Source organism: Cygnus olor, chromosome 18 (assembly GCF_009769625.2).
Source record: "Cygnus olor isolate bCygOlo1 chromosome 18, bCygOlo1.pri.v2, whole genome shotgun sequence".
Classification (NCBI taxonomy): Eukaryota; Metazoa; Chordata; class Aves; order Anseriformes; family Anatidae; genus Cygnus; species Cygnus olor.
This window is the reverse complement of record NC_049186.1, coordinates 12,255,272-12,270,200: the sequence shown is the minus strand read 5'-3', so window position 1 is coordinate 12,270,200 and position 14,929 is coordinate 12,255,272. Positions and strand designations below refer to the sequence as shown.

General features: G+C 62.7%; 1 protein-coding gene across 2 annotated transcripts; it reads right to left on the bottom strand.

Moving 5' to 3' along the window:
* Positions 1-11,297: 11,297 nt before the first annotated feature.
* Positions 11,298-14,929, bottom strand: NPTX1 (neuronal pentraxin 1). Of its 2 annotated transcripts, none has more exons than XM_040530644.1 (5): positions 14,427-14,929; positions 14,111-14,318; positions 13,595-13,839; positions 13,299-13,478; positions 11,298-13,207 (listed from the first exon to the last, which is right to left on the bottom strand). In XM_040530644.1, the coding sequence occupies exons 1-5, from the start codon at positions 14,880-14,882 to the stop codon at positions 12,986-12,988; spliced, it is 1,311 nt and encodes a 436-aa protein (XP_040386578.1). In that variant the 5' UTR covers positions 14,883-14,929; the 3' UTR covers positions 11,298-12,985. The 2 variants fall into 2 exon arrangements, with proteins under 2 accessions (XP_040386578.1, XP_040386579.1); XM_040530645.1 differs by having other exon boundaries at positions 14,111-14,315.

Below are 14,929 nucleotides of genomic sequence, written 5' to 3'. Positions count from 1 at the left end.
GCTTTGGGGAGCTCTGTTGGACCGGTCCCCAGGAGCGTTGAAAAGGGGGATTGGCAGCACTCAGTCTTTGACGGTTCTGGTCCCTGCACTTACTCCCCCCCCCAAAAAAAACAAAACAAAACAAAAAAACCCCGTGCTGATTCATGCATTTTAAAGACACAAGCAGCTGAAGTTTTCAAACCTTGAGAAGGAGCATACTGTCTCCTGGGAAGCCTCAAAGCCTTTTTCACATGGGAGTTTGTTACGTGGGTGGACAGAGACCAGGAAGGAAAGAAAAAGACACAGCGAAACTGTGCTCCTTTGATCCCTGTGGTGTGTGTAGGATCAGAGGGATCCCTGTGCCCAGCGGGGAGGGGTGAGAGGATGCATTTGGCTCTGTGTCTGGCCCCAGCTTTGGCAGGGGGCAGAGGAGCAGCATCTGGGGGGCAATCCTTCCCAGCTGACGGGACGAGGGCACTGCTCTCGTGTTGCTCCCAGCGCCACAGATGCGATGCCACTTCAGTGCTGCCGTCCGCCCATCTCGAGGGATCGGCGTGGAGGCAGAGCTTCCCGGCAAGCGGCCCCGCGGTAGCGCTGATGCCAGCTTAAGAAACGAGTGGAACAACCGAGTGCCCTGGGAGCAGCCAGCCCTGCTGCCCCCGCCTCGCTTGGCCTCCGAACAACGCGTGAGGACGCCCAGAGCTGTCAGAGAGCTCCGCTAGACCGGCCAAAACGCCTTTCACAGGTGGGATGTGGAGGAGCTGGGGCCTGGCCATGGCTTGCCAATGGGCCTTACTGGATCCTCTTGTGAGGGAGGAGCACGAGCAGTGTAATTAGCAGCAGCAAAGCCAATCTGGCTTAATGAGAAAGCACTTGCTGCACACAGCTGGCTGCAGGCAGGGGCCTGGTGGGGTTGGAGCCCCCCACTGCACCCCCCCCACCCCCCCCCCCCCCCCCCGACTGTGTCCACACGCTGCCAGCCAAAATCATTACTTGGAGGCAGCCCTGCAACCCCCCTGCAACTGGGAGGGGTGGAGGTGTTAATTAGGGAGTTCTCTGGGGGAGGAACTGTCAGGGCCTTTCCCAGCTCTTCACACAAGCCCCCAGGCCTCTGCCAGCAGCAAGCGGTTTATCCATTTCTCCTTCCAGCCACGTGCGAGGCAGCAACTTCTACAAACCCCAGCGGCAAAACCTGGCAGGGATTTAGGCACACCTGATGTGCCAAGAGCCAGGGAACGGCTGTGCCTTAGATCGCAGGGGCCGGCCACCAAAGAAATCGCTCTCTTGCTGCCAATTGCCGTGGCCTGGTGCAGGGAGCAGCCTGCCCGTGCTGGGTACCACAGCAGCTGGGACCACCCTGGGCTCATCCCCAGGTCGGGGTCGCGCCGCTCTGCCTGCAGGCTCGCTGGGGTGGGCCTGGTGCCCTCGGATCAGCTGTGCCACAGCCAGCACGGAGGGGTCTGCCCGGGAGCAGAACACGGCGCTGAACGCGGTGCTGAGCGGGAAGGAGCCGCAGGGCGCCCCGAGGTGTCGCAGCCGCAGGGGGCTCCCTCCGCGTGGACGGACGGCTCCGCGCTCGTCGTGTCCTGAGTGCAGGTAACTTCCCTGAAATCCGACTGCTTTGGGTCGGAGTCATCTTCATGGCCTTGGGGGCTGCCGTGGTGGGGAGGAGGCCTTGCGGACGTGGCGGAGCCGGGAGGGCCGCGGCTGAGGGCTCTGCTGGGTTTTGGGAGTCACCCGCGCTGCGCGATGCTCTCTTAGCCGCTGGAACGTGGGGAGTCGGTTAAACAAATTGACTAATCCCTGTGTTTGGTGTCTACTTGAGGCTCTCGGAACACAATAAGGGATTAACTTGGTCTTTATCTAATTGGCTTATAAACCAGGGAAGGGAAAATCGCTTTGTAATGCATGAAACCTCCTCTTAATGGAAACTCAGAGACCAGAGCTTGAGTGTCCTTGCTGTGTAAACTCATACATCTCTCTTCTTCTTTAACTCTCTGTTTGCTGAAAATTAGCTTTTTTTCTGGATACTAAGTACTTGTTCTTGAGTTCTCAATGATCTCTTAGTGACTTGTTACAAAGCCTGGCCTTTTGTTATCTCCAAAGGTACTTTTCCCTTTAACGTTTGTATGTAACTGTTCATGAGTCTCCAAGTGGGTCCCATTGCTTCGTGTTTTCTCGGTGCTGTCGGTGAACAGGGCGTAGGGCTGGAGCTGCTAAATAGCAGCAGCTGGGCTGGCTGCGTGCTGCAAACCCCAGCGCTGGCTCTGCGGGCAGGGACGTGGCTGTGCCGCCATCCCTCATGGGCGGCGAGCAGGGACTGCGGGCTGGGGCACAACTGGTCAGCAGGGCTGATAACTGCGTCCGTGGCAAAAACCTGGGGTGTGGGAGCAAAGGGAGGAATCAGAATGGAGGGAAATGGAAGGGGGAGGAAGGTGGAGGCCTCTCTAGAGGTTATGGTGAGGGTTCTGCACAAGGGGAAGGCTGCTGGGAGGGTTCTTTAGCTTCTCACTACGTTGTACCAATAGGACAGTCTTTGCCTCTCTGCTGCACGCCTGGAGCACGGATTAAGGTTTACCACCGGTGATTAAATTGATCTGCCCCTCTGCTGCTTTACCACTGCTGGAGCAGCCCCGGAGCAGCGGCATCCTGCAGCCCAGCGTGGCCACTCAGTGCCCTGCGCTGCCGGGCCGTGCCGTGGGGGCTCGCTTCTCTGACCCCCTGCTGTGCTCCGGGAGGGATGTGGCACCCAGACAGCTCCGTGCAGCCATTCCTGCTGGAGCTGCGATTCCTGCTGGAACAGTGATTCCTGCTGGAGCCGTGCTGCGGGTGTGGAGCGAGCCCAGTCCCCCTGCAGGAGGACGCGCTGCAGGGAGCGGAGGTGTGAGCAGGAAAGCCTCACGGAGCCGCCTGTTCCCGGGAACGCTTGGCTCTGCCTGGCCCGTTCCCCTCCCGTGCTGGGCACGTGGCCAGGTGGCTTCCCAAGCCGTGACGTGGGGAGCGGGCTCCGTGTCCCCCGCGGTCCCCAGCTGCTGCGCTGGCTGCTTCGGCTAGAGATTGAAGCCGGGGCCGTTCCTGGGCTTCACTAAGCAGGGGGAGGCTGGAGGGAGCTGCTCGCCCTGCTGAGGCTCGTGTTGGAGAGCCCTTTCTGGCTGGCGTCCTTACGCTTGCCACCAGGCACAGCCTGAGCAGGCTTAATTAAAGCTGGGCCACGCCACGCGGAGCCTCCTCCCTGCAGGCTTGGCTTCTGCGGGTCGGGCTCAGCCCTGCGCACGGTTAGAGGCAGCTCAAAGGCTGCTTTAGAGCTTTCCTGTGCCAAGTTGAGCTGAGCTAACTAAAGCAAACCCCTTCCCCTTCTGAACCTGGTGTTGGTTCAGAAGAACCCGGCGTTGGCTCCTTCCAGGTAGGAGCCTCTCACCAGCCTCCCAAGAGCTCTTACGGGCACTTGTTTTACAGCTTGCTTTGTCCCCTGGGGACATGAGGGGAGATGGAAGACTTGTGCCAGGCAGATGCTGGATGACTTGCTCTGCTACAGGGTCTTTGGATTTGTTTCCTTTGCGTTTTTTGTGGGCATCTACAGAGCGGGAAGGAAGGTCTCTCCTCATACGCAGCTTACCTGGGATCCCTTGGTAAGGGAGAGGGGGTGCTTCAGGATGCAGGTCTGTGTTTCTCCTCTGATTATCGAGGGAGCTGAGATGAGTAACTCAGCCGCAGACGTCTGAGGCTGGGTGAGATGAATTCCCACCTCCGTGTCTGGAGCTGGTGGTAGGCTGGATGCTGCCTGTGCTGCGGGGACTGAGTTCTGGTGACTCAAGGCCTGTACTCCAGAGGAGTGAGCACCGAGGACAGGGAAAGTGGATTTTAAGGATTTCCTCTCCCCCTCTCAGTTCTCGTTCCTCTTCCCCTCCAACCTGTGCTGGTCAGGTAGATCTAGGAGGGGCGATTGCCCTCGTGCTCCCCAAAACCAGGGCCCAGCTGTAAACTGGTAACATCACCCCTGGCTTTATGTCAAGGCCATATTAACTAAAAGCAAATGAGTGGAATTTCCCTTGACATCCGAACTGATAGCGAACAAGGTAATTATGAGCTGCATCATGAGGGTGATGGAGCAGCTTGTGCAGGGCTCGGCGGCACGCGTCCGTCTTTCCTTTCTCGAGGCAGGGGCTGGCGTCCGAACAGAGCCCCCCTGGGGGCGGCAGTGGAGGGGGGCCGGGGCCAGGACCCCACTGCCATCAGGGGCAGGGAGCAGGGGGTGGGCAAGCAGAAGGAGCACGGCGCCTGTGCATGGCCCCCCAGGTGCCGGCTCCCCTTTGTGCTCTGAGCACGCCTGTCCCCTTCTGGAGGCCTGAGCAGCTCGCTTTAGGCCGTACGATCAGCCTGTAAATAATTCTTGGTTTAGTTCCCAACACAAGGGCGCGATGCGGAATGTTTCCTTAGGAACATGCTTTTTCTTGCTTTTCTTGGACTCGCTGCTTGGCTTGTTGTACCTCTGCCTGCGAACCCCCAGCTGTTCGCCCTCCACTGCTGCGTATGAGCCAGTGCACTGATTTTTATTTTTTTTATGTTGTTTTCATTGAGCACTCCTGAGAGCCTCGTGCATGGGAGGCCCCCGGTGAGCGCAGGGACTTTGCCTCTCACCCCGCCTGGCGTGGGCAGCTCTGCCGGGGGGGCGAGCATCTCCCGGCTGATGTTTTGACTGGAGCAGTTTCTCTTGCGTGGAACCAGCTCCTTCTGCGTGCTGGATCCAGGGGTGTGATTAACTGGGGCAGTGGCACGTCTGGAGGGAGGGCTTGCACGCCTGCCCCGCCACAGGCTCGGGAAGGAGATGAAAGGGAGGAGAGGTCGCGCCGTGAGCCAGCTCTGCTCCCGTGTCGCTGCTTGAAAGAGAAATGTCCGTCATCTTCGTGAAGAGCATTAATGCCAGCTAATAAAATATCAAACAAATTCTTTAGAGAGTGCTTAGGATCTGAAAGCCTGTGATAAATCTGGTAGCTTTGTAAGTTGCTCAAAATTACAGTGGGTAGCAATGCGATTAAAGCTCTCTGATTAACACGCAAACCTTGTTTGTAATGAGCGGGGTTGGGAGGGTTTGGGGAATCCAGCTGGTGTGTAACGAGGTTTCTCCCACAAATTACTTGGATATCAGTTAGTTTGCTGGGTAAATGTCACCTGCTTTCCCTCTGTTTGCGGTGAGCTGGCATCCCATTAACCCGCCGTGCCGTGGTGGGGCAGGGCTCGCCCCCGCAGCCGGGGGGCGCCAGGTGCTGAAGCCCCCCCTCAGGCTGAGCTGCGGAGCTGTGCCCGCGGCCGGCCGGAGCCGCCTCCTGCCTTCTGGCTGCAGGCAGATACGGTTTTATTTTGCTGGAAATAGCCCCCCCACACCCCGCCGTGTGGCTGGCTGCTCTCTTGCATCCTTCTCTGGGATCTCCCGAGCGGCGTTTGGGCCCTGTCGCTGCAGCGCCTGGAGCGGGGGAAGCGGCTGAGGATGCTGAAGCTGCTCCCAAATCCCAGGAGCAGCGGGGTAGAAGAGGCCACAGCTGCAGCCACGGCACGTGCAGGATGCTGATGCCCTTTCCAGCCTGTGGGAAGGGCCCTGGTTTTTGGGTGTGTGACAGCTCTGCCGGGTGGACGGGGCATGGATGTGGCTGCGAGCCAGCACAGCCCCGGGGGCTGGGGGACCTCTGCTCCCCCGCAGGGCACCTGCCACAGCCGTGCCCCGGAGCAGTCGTGAGTTCCAGCAGCATCGGGGCTGCCCTGGGGACGTGCGGGGCTGGCGGGGGCACGCGGCCCTGCTGGGGGGGGGGGGGGCTGGCACCGGGGGCTCCTCTCGGCCCTGCACGCCTTGGCAGAGCTCACGACCGCTGACGGCGCCGACATATGGGTGATGTGGGGCAGCAGAAGAGAGGAGCAGGAGTGCTGCCAACTGCCAGGCACGGCCCCCTCCAAACCTCGCATCGGCGCAGCTCGGGCACGGGACGGTGCCCGGCTCGGCCAGCTCCGGGTCACGTCCCGGGGGGTGGCCAAGGGCTGCCTGCGCTCGGCTCTGCTCCCTGGGGGCTGCTAATTCCCGGCTTTCCTGAGCAGCGGCTGCCGGAGCCCTGCGCTTCTGCTCTTGCCTCTCGGGGAGGGGGGGTAGAGGAGGTAAGGACAACGGGGTCTCGGGGGCGCACCTGGCTGGGGGCGGCCCTGTGGCCGCACTGGCTTGCGTAAGAGCCTTGCAGCAGAGCAGCCAGGATGATAAATGTTAAAATCTGCTGCAGGCGATCGCTGACCTGATTTCCAGTACCGCTGTGAATCCTGTCATCTGTTGCTGGCAGCCTGGGTGCAGATGGGTGCAGTCAGGAGAGGGGGCGCAGGGACCCGTGCTGCTGGGGCTGGGGTCCCCAGGGGGGCGATGCGGGGGGGCCAGGGGTTGGGCTGAGCGCAGGGCACAGCCCCGGCCCTGCTGCATCCCGACCCTGCCTGGTGCCCACAGGACGCTTGGGGTCCAGCTCCGCTCCCTGTGGATTTCTGATAAGCAGAAACCAAATGCTAATTACACAGCATAATTAGTGTGATGCTGCATCTATTTTTAATCAGCTATGGAACACGTTCTTCCTTCCGCTGTTCGTGGCTTCACTGGGGACCCTCCTGCGGGAGCCTGGCTGCTCTCCCCCCGCCGCGCGCCTGAGCTGGGGCCGCCCCTCCTGGGGTCCCCGCACGAGGAGCTTCCCCCACACCCCTCGGTGCCGCCTGAGGCTTCTGCTGAGATCCCGGCCCCTCTGGAAGCCATCAGGGATGGATGGGAAGGGTGGAAGAAATTGGCTCAGCTCCGCCAAGGTGGCGTTCAGCAGTGGCTGGTAATGTCACAGGAGGAGAAGCCCAGGAAAAGGATGCAGAAATGTTCTGAGAAGGGGAGACGGCAGGGCCAGCCCCGCTTTGCCAGCAGCTCTGCGCCCCTGCTGGGGGTGGGAGGCTGGGTTCACTTCTTGGTGAAGGTTCACTTCCGAGAGAGCTGTGGGGTGCAGAAAGCAAGGTTTGCTCCGAAAGGTTCAGCAGAGATGCCAAGTGCTGTGCACGGCAGGGGCACACGCCTGCTGTAGCGGGGGGGGGGGGGTCCCAGTCCTGCTGGCGTGGCACCAGCAGGATCGTGGCACGTGTCAGGGATGTGCAACGGGGGGGGGGGGGTTAGGGACCCCCGGGAGGGCAGAGCTCTCCTTCCGCAGCCAGCAGCAGGGGAGGCAGTGACTTGGGAAGGAAGGATCCAGAACTGGCAGAATTCTTCCAGAGTCGCCTGAAAGCGAACATTGGGGTGGGATGGGGCTGGCGGGGAGCTGCTGCTGGGAAGGACGGGTCCTGCCCCTGGCTGTGGGGGCTGCTCACAGCTCGTCCCTCTCCTTGCTGCGGGCCCGTGGCGTAGGGCCGAGGAGCTCTGCTTGCCCAGGGCAGGGCAAACGCCTCGCCTCAGCTGCGCAGGGACAGGCTGATGGCTGGGGGGCGAGCCTGGCTCTCTTTGGGGGGGCTGTGCACGGGGCTTGGGCCGCCAGCAAGCTGATGGGGATGGGGCCGTTGTTGTCCCCCCGGGAGCTGTTTCCCGGCCGTGCCACCGAGGCTGGAGCTGGTCCCGCCGAGTGCAGGAGCTGGGGGGAGGCGATGCCCCCGGCGTGCGGCTGGGGCTTGGGGGCTGCACATCTCCTGTCCCTTCCCCTCACCCATTTCTGCCATAATGAAGGCAGCGCGCCCGGTGCCGGCCTTTCTTTGTTGGGGGGGGGTGATCCCCGCGCAGCCCTGCCCGGGGCTGAGCCCCCCCCCGCAGCTCCAGGGCTGTGCTCCCTGCGCTGGGGCTCGGGCATGTTTAATGCGGGCCTCGCGGAGCCGCGTGTCTCGGCACACCGGCACGGAGCAGGCGTACGGTCTGACACACTCGGCACTAATTAATCTAACGGCATGTTATTAAGTGCGCGCCGTCGGCACCGCATAACGGTGACGCTCCGGGGTGCCTCCGGAGCCGGTGCCGCAGAGCTCTGCTGCAGGTGGCTGCCCCACGCCCTCGGCCGGGGGTTCTTCTTCTTCTTCCACCCTTCCCATCCATCCCTGATGGCTTCCAGAGGGGCCGGGATCTCAGCAGAAGCCTCAGGCGGCACCGAGGGGTGTGGGGGAAGCTCCTCGTGCGGGGACCCCAGGAGGGGCACTGCGCGCCCCCGGCCCTCCCGCGCAGGGCACGGATGCGGAAGGGGCTGCCTTGGGCCGTGCCGCCTCCCAGGTTTTCAGTTTTGCTGTGAAACACGTGTGATATAACTCTGCACGTAGCCCATCACCTCCTCTCACCTCTCTAAAGCTGACCTGTGCCCACGGTGTGGGGAGAAAAGGCCGGGCAGAGGGGCGCGAGGTGCCCGTGCATGAGAGTGGTTTCTCTCCCATGTGAGCTGCCAGCGAGAAGTCGGATCAGAGCTGTAAATCCCAGCTGTATCCTGCCCTTAAGAACTCTCCCTCGCCCCCGTCATATTTCTGAGCCACCTCCCCACGTCGTGGGGCCTGTCCTCACGCAGCCCAAGATCTCCATCTGCTCCGCTGCTCTAAAAGCCTCCTGGATTTAATGCACTCAGCGCTGGTGCGGGAAACGCTCTCCCTTGTCCACGCTCTCCCCGTGGATGCTGGGCTGGCTGTCACCAGCATCCCGGAGGCAGGGCTGGCTCCTGGTGCCATTAAACAGCTCCGTGCCCCGAAGCAGCAGCTTCCAGTTGCAGGGTGAGGCGTCAGGATCGGTGCATCCATCCTATCGATGGGCCTGTGCTGCTCGTCTCATCTCGCAGGATCCTCCCTGTCCGCTGCTGGCGTTGCTGCAGCGGTGCTGGGGAGCACCGGGATGTGCAGGATGCACCCGGAGCTGCTGGGCTGTGCCGGGGGGGCTGGGCAGGGGTGGCCCCGGCCACTGTGTCCCCATGGAGGGGGGACAATGCCCACAGCTTTTTGTGGGGCACCGAGGCGATGAGCAGGGGTTGTCACCCCCCCGATGTGGAAGCGTCTGCTCCGCCGGCGCTCAGTCCTTCGGCTCGGCTGAGCCCCCGCGACCATCGCCCCTGCACCAGCCGCTCTCGCACACGCAGCCTCACCGTCTGCCGCTGCCACCCTCCCTGCGAGCAAGGCGGCCCCGCTTCAGGCACAGGAAAAATAAAAAAAAAAGCCTGTTAGTGTCGGTTTTTTATTGCAGTTTGAATTGCGGTGCAGCACGCGCTCCAGCTGACAGCATCGCTCCCCTCTCCTGCGGGAGCGGGCGGGCGCTGGCGTTTCATCCCGGCTGCTGGAATGGCCGGGGGCAGCTGGGGGGTGACTGGGGGGTGACTGTCACCCGCCCCCCCCCCGCACGTCCCCGCTCGGAGCTGGGGCAGGGCCGGGGGGGCTGGCAGCGATGGAGAACAATGCCGGAGCTGCCGCCTGTTTGCCGAGTAAAAATAGCATTCGCCTCGCGGAGATGTAGGCTGCTCCCACTGACACGAAACCGAGCAGCCTGTCCTTGGAGCAGCTGGTTCCCAGGGGAGGGGGGCAGAGGTTCGGTGTCTGCATCCACAGAGCTCCAGGGCCCGGGGGTCGGGGAGCGGCTGCTGGGGGCCGAGGGTGTGGGGGGGGACTTGTGGCTGCACCGCGCGTCTGTAAGGCTGTCGGGCTGCTGGTCCGAATCGCTTCTACCCCCGGTGGGATCTGAGGAACTGGGGAGGGGGAAAACCCTCGGTTGCACCGTTCTCAGCACCCCTTCTGTGTCCTCTGGCATCACTCCTCTGATTTAATTCCTGTGCCTGCGCTGATCCCCCTCCTGTCCACCTACGAGCCTTGGCTGAGGCTCCCTTGGCAGCCCATCTGTGCCTTCTTTTTAATCACCTGCAAGAGCGACTGGTGAGTGGCATGTTACGCTCTCAGCCTCTCCCCTGTGGGGCTCAGTAAATTGCCCTAAAACAGTTTTGATGGATCATTTTACCTTTTGCCCCAGGAGGATTCCTGAGGCTGACGGTCTCCTGCCAAGGGTACCGAGCGCCTGTAATTCCGCATCTGCTTCTGCCCCTGGCTGGAGGCACAGGAAACACGCTGGGCCTCCAGAAATGCCATCAGACCCGCAGCGTGGTTCGAGGCAGCCTCCCGCTCCCTCACCCTTTACGTTGCTGGCTGTATTGAAACACCGAGGCATCCTTAAAAGGACCCGGAGCAGCCGCAGGAGCCAGCGTGCCGAGGGAACGCAGGCTTTATGGTGGGGTGGCACCCGCTGGGGGAGGAGGGGGGCCACGGGGTGGCCTTGGCAGCGGGGGACACGGAGGACCCAGGCGCACGGTGAGGGGAGTCAGCGGCAGAGGCTGCAGCTGCCTGCAGGCATTGCTTGGGCAGATGCAGCCCTAAAGGCTGCGGGAGTCTCACCACGGCCGTGCCCTCGCCAGCCCCAGGGAGCCGGGACCGCGGCGTCCCCCTGGCCCCTCGTGCCCCGTGTCTGTGCCTGGGTCCCGGCTCGCTGCCTTCCCCGTGGTGACTGTCAGCATGTCGGGATGTGATGCTGGGACGCTTCCCCCTCGCTGACGGGTCTGTTCCTGCCGTTAGAGCTCCATTCTAGAGCCAGCTGCATCCCCTGGGGCTGTGCCACCTCGTCCTTGCTCTTATGGGGCAAGGAAGGGAGCGTCGGTGTCCCCGGGGGCTGCCGGTGCCCGAGGCTGCAGCACCATCCATCTCCCCTTCCATCTGCAAGGGGCTGCGGGGGGATTACAGGCGGGGGGAATTGTTTCTGCCTGGTTATTAGGAGCGCACAGCGGCTTTCCTACTGGTATCTTCGATGCTAAAAGCAACTCATCTGGCAAGCCTGTTGTGCAGCAGGTGTGCAACAAGTGGGAATTTGTAGCAATCGCAGGAAATAATGCCGGCTGCCCCGCGCGGCCACGTCCCAGCCTCAGTGGCACGGGGGCAGCCGCTGCCGGGCTGTGCCCTGGCATCACCCCATGCCCTAAGTGCCTTGTAGGGTCCCCCCCCCCAGGGCCAGGGTCGCTGGCAGTGGGGGCTGCAGGACACGGCTGTCGCCTTCAGGGAGAGCCAGAGGGACTTCGGCTTCCAGCCCGAGTCTTCCAGCAATCAGGAAAAAAGAAAAAAAACGCTGCTGTGCACGATGGTGCTGCACACAGCAGGGAAGGATGAGCTCTGGTGGTGCAGGCGCTGCAGCCAGCCCCCCAGGCACGGCACGGCTCCGGAGCGGGCAGAAATCCCTGCGTACACCAGCAGGGTCTTCCCTGCAGGAAGACGGGACCTGCCCGGGGGTGCCGAGCGTGGGCTGCCCGGGCAGCTGACAGAGCACTTCAGAGAGCCCGCTGTCTTTCTTCACTCTTTATTGTGTAAAAATAAAGTCAACAATTCATGTAATCTCGGCAATAAAATGGAAAAAGCATGAGTATCAGTAGAAACAGTGCATTTTCAGAACTGCTGATGCGGACTGGATGCGTAGTATATCGTAACCCATTCAAAATCCAAAGGAGACAATAGCAAGTAATAGGAAATTTTACAGCTTTGGTTAGCAAAATAATGACAAATTGAGATACACTTACTCTCTCCCCTACTATACACTATGTACACTGCGTTGGTATCACACCCTTTTTTGGCAAATCAGACGCAAGCGGGACCGGAGCTTCAACCTTTTCGGCGGTCTTGTTCTTCTCAGCAGGTTGTGCTTGTCGCTTTGCTGACGGGAACAGGTTCTTAAGAGGAACTCAAATTAACTCGAGATGGTTTTTAAAAAGAGCACAGTTAAAAGACGCTGCCCTGAGCCACAGTTTGTACCAAGGGGAACTCGATCTGGTGTGCGTGTCGCTGCGCGTGCCGCTCGTCCCGCGCCAGCCCTGTGCTCCTCACCAGCATCAGCCTCGGCCCCGCGGGGCCCGTCCACGTCGCGCGTCGCCGATTTGCCGTCGCTGGAGGTGGTCGGGGCGGCTCTGGAGCCCTGTGTGAATTCTCGGCCTCAGCCTCCACTGCCCCGGGGGGGCTCAGTGGGGGGGGGCTGCGGGGTGATTTCTGCGATCTGTAGTACAAACCAGGAGTTTAGAAAAGGAAACCATACAAAATGCATTTATTTCAAAATACGCTTCTTTATCTCTTTTTTTTTTTCCTGCAGAATCTCAAAGTACTTTTTCTCAGGGAGCACTGCTTAATTCTATATTCTTTTTTCTTCATAAAAATACCTTTTTTTTTTTTTATTATTGGTAATAAACTTCCTTTTACAGTAAGAGAAACAATATATTGTATTATCAAAAGCAGAAAGGCTTCAGACTTCTCAGTGGTAGCTAAACTTCCCGGGGACGGTAAAGGCTATTTTTTTTCCACCAGCTATGGCGCGGAGGAGGCCTTGGGGGCTGCAGGCAGCGGCCGGGAGGACGTACCTGAGTGAGGCAGGTCGGGGAGCGAGGGGGCCGGGGGGACCCCGCTCCTGCCCCGCAGCCCAGGGCTATGGCTGTGGTGCTGGGGAAGCGGTGCCAGCCGGGGGGGGGGCACAGGTTCTACCCCTCCCGGGGCAGGAAGGAGAATGGGTGGGGGGGTCCTCGCCACCTCAGAGCCCCGGGTGCTGCCGAGCCCCAGCTCCAGGGGTGGCGAGGGGCCCCGGGGGGGGGGAGCACGAGCGGGCTGGGGGGGCTGCAGTCCTCCACCGGCTCCGGAGCGCTGCCCCCCCCCCCCCCCCGGGGGGCTGCAGGGAGAGGCGCCCCGCTCCGCCGCAGCCTTTAAGGCGACAATGCCCAGGGCTGGAGCGGGGCCGGGCGAAGCGGGGAGATGGACCCGGGGGGGGAGAGGGGAGCAGGACGGGGCGCAGCCGCGCCAGGCCAAGGCACGCAGGCGTTGAAGGACGTTGGCAAGACAGAAACCAGACGGTCGTGGGGCTCCGGGGGCGGGCAGCCCCGTGGCTTCGTTCTCAGTTGTTTTTGCGCAAAAAAAAAAAAAAAAAAAAGGAAAAAAAAAGGAGGAAAACAAAAATAAAAGAACCCAATGAGGAGGCTTCTCTCGCTTGTCCGTGGCCCTAGTTGAGCTGGCGACAGGCCTCGAAAGTCCACTTGGTGGCCCCGCCGTAGATGTCGATGTTGGCCTCGGCCCAGGCGATGACGTTTCCCGAGAGAGCCTTGCTGCTGCAGGTGGCCAGGCCGTACACCTCGCCGGGGCTCAGCTTACGGTCCCACACGTTGAAGTGGGCCAGCTCCCCCACGAAGGCCTGCGTGGCGTCGAACCCGCCGCCCAGCGTGTCCTGCGGGGGTGGCGGCTGTCAGGGCTGAGGTGGGGGGGGGGGCACCCGGCAGGGCTCAGAGCCCTGCGCCCGCCCCTCTGCCGGCCCTTACCTGCTCCTGGCCCAGCACCAGGACGCCCTGGGGCTTGATGGGGTGGTAGGGTGCCAGGTTCTCGCCGCTGCCCGTCTGCGTGCCGTCCTGGTAGGCCTCCCACACGCCGTCCCGCGTGGTCCAGGTGACGCAGATGTGGTGCCACTTGCCGTCGTTGATGACAAAGGGCAGCTTGGCCACCTAGGGGTGGGGGGTCAGGGTGGTGGCGGTCCCCCCTCCCCGCAATGCCTGCCCCCCCCCCCCGCCCCCCCCCCCAGCCAGCCCCCCCCTGCCATACCCCCCCCCCGGTGCCGTACCTTGTCATTGATGAGGATCTCCATGGGGTTGTTGCCCCACTCGATGAGCACCAGCTCGTTGGCCTGCCCGGGCACGGCGTAGGAGAAGGGGGTGCCCATGCCGGGGGAGGCGCTGGACTTGATCCACATGCAGACGCTGAAGGCGTACATCTCGGGCAGGCTCTTCTTCACCTTGGCGTACATGTAGTTGGTGCGCAGCGGGAAGGTGAGCTGGAACCTGTCCGGCGGCCGGTTGTCCTTCTGGCCTGCGGGGCGGAGGCGCGCTGGGACCCCCCGCCACCCGCCGAAGGGGGGGGGGGTTCTGCCCCCCTCCCCACCCCGTTATGCAACGGGCCTTGAGACGGCAGCGAGGAGCAAATCCCTCCGGCGCGGCTCCGCTCGGGCCCTAATCCCCGGCACGGCAGCGCCCGCAGCACCCCCGGCTCCTGCTGCCGGGCACCGGGTGGGCACCGGGCGGGCACCGGGGGCGTCCCGCGGGCAGCGGCCGGGGGCTCGGGGCGGAGGAGCGGCCGGTACCTTTCTCCAGGTCGCTGATGCGTTGGTGCAGCGACGTGAGGGTGCTCTCGATCTTGCCCCGCTCCTCGGACTCGTTCTTGGGGTTGAACTTGCCTTCCTCCAGGCTGTTCACCCGGGACAGGACCTGCTTCTCCAGGTCGTCGATTTTGTTCTGCAGTATGTCCTTCAGGTTGGTGGTCTGGCCGGAGGAGTTCATCCTGCTGAACTGCTGCAAGGAGCGAACAGGGGAGCGGGGCCGTTACCGCCGCACTTACCGCCCGGCTCCGCGCCCCGGGGGCCGCCGGCGGGATGGGCCGGGCCGGGCCGGGCCGCGTACCTCCAGGTTCTCCAGGCGGGTCTTGAGGGACTGCAGGGTCTGCCCCAGCTGGCTCAGGGTCTCCGCGGCCGGCGCCCGGGACAGGTCCCCCATGGTGTTCTTGGCGAAGCCGGGCTGCCTCCTGCCGGCCCCGCCGCCCTTGGGCTCGCCGGGCAGCGCGTCCAGCACGCTCTGGCTCTCGCACCTGCCCAGCTTGGCCGTCAGCTCGCGGATCGTCTCCTTCTGGTTCATGATGGTCTCCTTCTGCTGCAGCACCGTCTCCCGCAGCTGCAGCACCGTGCTCTTCAGCTCCTCGGCCGAGCCGGCGCCCTGCGCGGTGGCGGCGCACACGTCCCCGTCCAGCGGCACCGAGGTGCAGACGAAGCGGGTCTGCCCGAAGCTCTGCGCGCGGCCGCGCGGCGCCAGCAGCAGCAGCAGCAGCAGCAGCGGGAGCCCGGCGGGCAGCGCCGCGGCCATGGCGGGGCCGGGTGCGGGGCTGGTGCGGGGCCGGCTCCGCCGCTCTC